The sequence below is a fragment of the Dama dama genome, chromosome X (assembly GCF_033118175.1).
Source record: "Dama dama isolate Ldn47 chromosome X, ASM3311817v1, whole genome shotgun sequence".
NCBI classification, from domain to species: Eukaryota; Metazoa; Chordata; class Mammalia; order Artiodactyla; family Cervidae; genus Dama; species Dama dama.
Window position 1 is genome coordinate 110,219,449 of NC_083714.1, and position 6,550 is coordinate 110,225,998.

Below are 6,550 nucleotides of genomic sequence, written 5' to 3' on the forward strand. Positions count from 1 at the left end.
ATTTGGTCTTTTCCCCCACAGATGCTCAGTCACCGTGGAGTATAGCCAGCTACAGCAGAGGCAACAAAAACTCGTTGCATTAAACCCTTTGCATTGTTTGTTTGTTTGTTAAACAACCCTTTGTTACTGTTTTTCTTTCCCTAAAATTCAACTCATAAGGTATATAATAGAACACATTTCTTCCTTTCCTTTCTCTTCTTTCTTCTCTTCCTCCTTCTGTCTCCCACTACTCCCTCTCCTTCCCCTCCCAATTTTTCTCCTCCTTTTACCCTGTTCCTCCTTCTTCCCTTCCTCTTTTTCCTTCCTCTTCCCTTCCCCATTCTCTTCCTCTCACTTTTCTGGGTTTCTGCCTCTCTCTCATTGTCCTCACCCCTTCTTTCCCCTCATCTCTCTTGCCCTCCCCTATCACTGTTCCCCTGGAACGTGGAGGTATGATAAAAATCTCTCTGCCCGTGAGGTCAGTGCACACATCCAAAGTCTATCATAGCAGAGTCCCCTGATCCTGAGCTCAGTGAAGCCTGAAAGGGACATTTCAGGCTCCCCATTTAGTAACCACTGATCTAATGAATGCCTCAATTGTGTGTCTGAAATTAATCAAGTGTTATTAACCAACGACCTGAAATCTAGTATATGCAGCTAGAACATAGAGTTTCTGTCAATGTGGAGCAAACATGATATGTTGAAGGTCGCAACCTGTTTATAGCTTTTCACTGGAGAAGATTAAGTAACAAGGTGGAATGTGCAGCACCTGCCATCTCTGTTTCCAACTCATATCCCCTGATGTGAGGCCACGTGGCTCTGTCCAAGTCAGCGCTGCAGCCATTCGCCTCACACTCACCACCTGGAGTGTCTTATCGATATGATGAAACTGTGGGCTGTAGCTTCCTTGACAGACAAATATCCTGAACCTCTGGGGGCAGCATGGATGTGTGCGTGGCATCAGCACAGCCCATCTAAACTCTCCCACCAGGTCCGGGGCTCTGACGCCCTTTAGAGATATTTTAGCAATACTAAAAGAGAGAAAGAAACAGAGAGAAGTCAGAAGCACTTAGGCCTTGCCTCCCCACAGCATCCTTGCTGGGAGGAACCCTCCCTGGGGTGGGGTGTTCCCTCTGCCCCCCACCCTCCTGGCCATGCTTTCTTGTCCTGAGCTTGCCAGAAGCACAGCACAACACTTTTCTGATTGCATGAGGCTTCAGAGCTGCCTTCAGTTGACCAGCAGAAATCACATTTTGTAATCATAGGTTGTCTAGAGGGGTTTCCCAGGTGGTGCTTGTGGTAAAGAATCTGCCTGCCAATGCAGGAGATGTAAGAGACGTGAGCAAAGCAGCACGTAGGTAGAGAAACTGACCAGGGTAGAAGCCTTTGGTCCTTATCATCCATTCTCTTTTTCATTACATTTCAGAGTCCTTTTGGAAATCCAAGCACCTTGCCTTGCACACAGTGGTTTGGCCTCACACACACATTTAATATACGTGCATTTTCCTGTATGTGTGCAGTGAAGAGACATGGAGGAGAGAGTTAAACACTTAAAGAGATTCTTTACTCAATGTGCATGTACCTCAGGTTGAGACTTCCTAAGATAGAATTCAGGCTTCCATCTCATTTTCTTTTGCAACTCTTCTTACCTGAGTATGATTTCAGTATTTAGAGACTCAAAGTGTATTTTGAATACAATGTGATCCCTGTGTGAAACTGGGTTGTGAGAGAGAATACTGTTTTTCTAAACTGTAGTTGCAGTGGAGTAATTAAGAAAGAGCATAGGGATAAAAAAAGAAAGAGCATAAGGACTGGAATCAGACTGCCCATTTTCAAACCCTGGCACTAGCTACTAGCTGTTTTGCCCTCAATATCACCTCTGCAGACTGGGGTTAGTGTCATAGGGGAAGACAAAACTTTTGCTCTTCCCTCTTAGGTTTAGTAACAGAGGTCTGTTAATTAAACTGGTAAAAGACAGATAAACAGGAGAAATGATATATTATGTAGGCACATAGGAGCTTCACAGAAAGGAAGTAGAAACCTAAGCCTAGCAGGGACTAGGCTTGAGAGTTTAGAGCAAGACATACCATGCAAATTCTCCAGCAACGCAGGAACTAGCCCTGAGCGTCAACATACAGGCTGCCCAAAGTCACACCAAACATATATGCCATTTTAACAAAGGGCAGAGGCGGCGGCCATGGCGGCCTGGAGGGTCCTGGCGTTCGCGCTCGGGAGTCCGCGGCTCACCACCCCGCCGCCCCCTGACGGAGCAGCGTGCCGACGGCGCCGCGTCCCCCTCTGCTCGGCTGCGCGGGAAGAAGGCAGTGGCCCTGGGCCCGACTTACAGGGCGGGCCAGAGGAAGCGGCCAGGTACCCGGGGAGCCAAGAGTTAACGGCGGCAGAGTGGAGGATCGAGGAGCTACACGCGGCCGCCTGCACGGCTGGCCAGCTAAACTACATGGACCCAGCTACTGGCTACATGGTGTTAATCCAGCTGGCCCACTTGCAGAGAGGCCAGCGCTGCGGCTCAGCCTGTAGACACTGTCCATATGGTCAAATCGATGTTAAAGACCCATCCAAAAAGAAGCAGTTCAATTCATATTTTTATGTGTGACAACAATTTTATCTCTGTTCTCCATCTAATTGAGCCTTATTAAAAATAAATGGATAAAATTTTAATAAACAAAAAAAGGGGCAATACATTGAGGAGAAATGACTAGACAAAGGAAAAGCAGTTTGGGCTTCTAGGGGCTGTAAATCATGGGGAGGTAAATATTTAGGGGAAACTAATGGAAGATAGGGCTTCCCTCGTGGCTCAGACGGTAAAGAATCCACCTGTAATGTGAGAGGCCTGGGTTAGAAAGATCCCCTGGAGAAGGGAACAGCTACCCACTCCAGTATTCTTACCTGGGAAATTCCATGTACAGAGGAGCCTGGAGGGCTACAGTCCATGGAATTGCAAAGAGTTGGACATGACTGAATGACTTTCACTTTCAATGGAAGATAAGGATTATTTATTAGTAAGTTTTGTGATGCAGACTCAAGTTGGTGTCATCTATCCTGTGATTAAGAGTAGTTCTCCTCTTCCTAGTATGACAGGTGGAAGGGGACACCTTCACAAAGAGGTGTATGTCCTGCTTTTAGGCAGAAAGGGGGAGGGAAGAGTTCCTTTGTCTGCTCTCTCTTAATTACTTTCACTCCAAGACAATCCTTATGCCAAAGTAGCATATTTTAGGGTGGCATCTTCTGATCCCCTTCAGTATAAAGTATAAAGAGGAAGAAACTCATAGGGTTATGAGGATTAGTTATAGTAACCATTTTCTAAATGCTCTTTTTCCCTTTCAGTTACGTAGCGGAGCAGGTTTCAAACCATACAGCTGGGGGAGTATATATATGTTCTTTGGAGATGTGAGTACCTGCAGCAGGCAGCATCCCACAGAAGCCAAGGTGGGCAATCAAAGAGCCATGAGGATCAAGGCCTGGCCTTGCTGAAGACTTTCATTTTACCATAGGGCTTAGAGTCGGCTGGCAGTGAGAGGGCTAGGCTGGTGGTTAGGAGAGTTTGTGTTGGGCTGGGCAGATGAGGAGTGATGGTTTACTAAGTAATCCCTAAGGGCCACTCTTCCTACTGTCACTGAAGGAATTTCATAGTACATATGCTTATGTTTTAAAAACTCTCACAACTGGCTCATGAACTAGTTAAGCTAAGGGTCAGGGTAACCATAGGCAAGATTGGTTTTCCCTCCAATACTTCAGCCACCTGATGCGAAGAGGCAACTCACTGGAAAAGATCCTGCTGCTGGGAAAGATTGAGGGCAGGAGGAGAAAAGGATGACAGAGGATGAGATGGTTGGGTGGCATCATCAACTCAATGGACATGACGTTGAGCAAACTCTGGGAGATAGTGAAGGACAGAGAAGCCTGTTGTGCTACAGTCCTTGGGGTCACAAAGAGTAGGACATGACTTAGCAACTGAACAAGTCCTCTATCTTGCTCTCCAGTCAATGTTTTATCCACCCAACTTCCCATGTAAGCTTCATGTGCCATTCATCAGATTTTTTTTCCCTATGGTAACCCCAAGCCTCCCAGAAACCCCTCTCTTTAAGCTGAATCCATCTGGAGTCTTTCTCTAGAGGTTCAGTCCTAAAGTCAACTAATATGATAAACTAAGGCCTGCTGAGGAGTTAATGAGCTCTAATGAGTTAGTCTCACTCAAGCCTAGCTTGAGGTGATATAGTTAACTGCCTACTAAATTATTTGATGCTATCATTTTCCCATTCTCCTCTCCCACTCCATTCCCACTGGTCTGCTGTAATTCTGCAAATGTCCAGCGTGAATCATTTATTTGGGTTAATAAGCTAGTGTGTGGCCTGAGAGTTAAGTTGACACTTAACAACAAGGAGATGTTAACAGAGTCCCTTGTTCAGATAGAAGCTACTTTCCACAGGCGTGTTGGATGATTCATGATGGGAAGAAGAGAACCCACTTTATACTTGAGGAAGTAACTTATTTTCCTCTGAAGCTCACTCCTCTCAAAGCTGCCTATTCATATCAGATCTGGAACATTTGCAAAGTACCTTACCCCAGGGCATATGCTCATGTGAAATATTTGGAATAACTAAGTGTAGCTTTCAACTGGACGGTTAAAATTGAAGACTGTTTCCTACTCCTGTATATTGGAAGATCTTCTGTAAATCTTTTTGGTGCGCTCAGACTTGCTCTTTTTTCTGGACCTGCTGTCCATCTCTATGTGTCTTAAAAGCAAGTTGGTATGTATATTTTTTTATTCTGAATACTTGTGCTGTAGAGCAGATTGTTGGATAGCTTTCAGAAACTCCAGATTTAGGTCCAGATGTCTCAGGATGAGGCAAATTGTCCTCTCCCTGAGATCACCTTCTCAGTGGAGGCATTGTTGTGTGGAAATAAATGAAGACCACCCACATGAGAACAAAGGCTATTTATTCAAAGTTTGCTATAGCAAGGGAATCAGCCACCATCACTTGTGATCTGGCAGCAGCTCAAAGGCAGGCAGATGAATGGGAAAGCTTTATAGTAGATAAAGCGGAAAGCTTCAGGGCTGCTCTGATTGCAGGCTGTTGGCATGGGGGAGCTACAGGTGGGCTAACTAACAGCAAGCATCCTACATGATTGGTTTGGGGAAGATATTTGACTTTTTTTGGTTGGTCCTAAGCTGGTTGTTGTTTTGTCACTAAGTCATGTCCAACTCTTTTACCACTCCATGGACTGTAGGCTGCCAGGCTCATCTGTCCATGAAATTTCCCAGGCAAGAATACTAGAGTGGGTTGCCATCTCCTTCTCCAGGGGATCTTCCTGACCCAGGAATCGAATCCATGTCTCTTGACTTGTAGGTGGATTCTTCACCACTGAGCCACCAGGGATTCTGGTCCTAAGCAGGAGGTGGGGACAAAAATTAAGGAAGTTGTCAGTTATTAGTCAAATCCTGGCCATTTGAGGCTGAATGTTACAGGAGTTATTCTTTGGCACACCTTTGACACCTAACAGTCTGACTCTTTACAAATTTGAGTTATAGAGAGCAGACTGACTTTCTGGGCTGTTTTCTGTAGAAAGTGGGTTGGTTTCCTGGGCTGGTTGCTGCAGGTTGTGGGTGAGTGTTCTGTTTTTATATGTGGCCTGAGCATTGTCCACTGAGTCTCTCATTTGAGAGCTGCAATGCTTCATATATGTTTGCATGAATGAAGTTATCTGATCATTTTCCACTGAATTTTTCATACACCTTGCATGTACTTTGGGAAATAGTTTCTTTAAGAAACCCCATAGTAGCTGTTGTGCTGTGTTACCAAGATCCTTCTTCAGGATGGGAGGACTTACGCTACTAGATGCCCTCAGGAGTCAGTCCTCTCCTTTCCAAGACCTGCCTTCTACTGCAGGAGCCACTTTGCCCAAGTTTATACCTTTTCCATTGGCAGCCAATAGCCTATGATTGGCCAATGCAGGGCATAATGACCTGACCTCCTCTGCTAAACTTTGTACAACTCTGAAGAACTGTCCCAGCTTCAGGGCTCTCAGTAGTCTGCTGAGACCTTAGATGAGATGGCATCATAGCTCAACTCTCTCTGCCCAATTCTGCTTCCTTTTCTTCCCCAAGTTTTAATTCTCAGAACACTTCACAGCAAACTTGCTGTTTGCTAATCTCCATCTCAGTCTGCCTTTTGGGGAATATTACCTGTAACAGTCCCTCTTTAAGTTATCCTAATTTGAGTGTACCATCTGTTTCCTGCTGGGACCATGACTGACATAGGATACTACATTTATTATTTATTTCATTAAATGCAGGTTTGTGCTTCACAATAGAACTTGGGTTCTTTTTGTTGTTTTTATTATTTGTTTCTTTTTTACATAGACTAGAGGATATGTAACTGGCTCATGTTACATATAACTGCTCTGATTGTGTGAATTGGGGAATGTTTAACATCTTTTTTAAATCATTTTTTGGTCTGTCACATTTACACACACACACACACACACACATTCACTCACTTCTATAATGCCCAGAGTATATCGTTAGGATTCAGAGCTTAATGAAAGTGTG

At 44.8% G+C, this 6,550-nt stretch overlaps 1 protein-coding gene across 1 annotated transcript; it reads left to right on the plus strand.

The window, feature by feature from the left end:
* The first annotated feature begins 2,176 nt into the window (after positions 1–2,176).
* LOC133052804 (uncharacterized protein C1orf53-like) lies at positions 2,177–2,593 on the plus strand. Its single transcript, XM_061137645.1, has one exon. It carries the CDS (start codon positions 2,177–2,179, stop codon positions 2,591–2,593), a length of 417 nt encoding a protein of 138 aa, XP_060993628.1.
* Positions 2,594–6,550: the final 3,957 nt, after the last annotated feature.

What these genes read in the sequence shown, in the direction of transcription:
- LOC133052804 (XM_061137645.1), top strand. Translation starts at nt 2,177, where the DNA reads ATGGCGGCCTGGAGGGTCCTGGCGTTCGCGCTCGGGAGTCCGCGGCTC.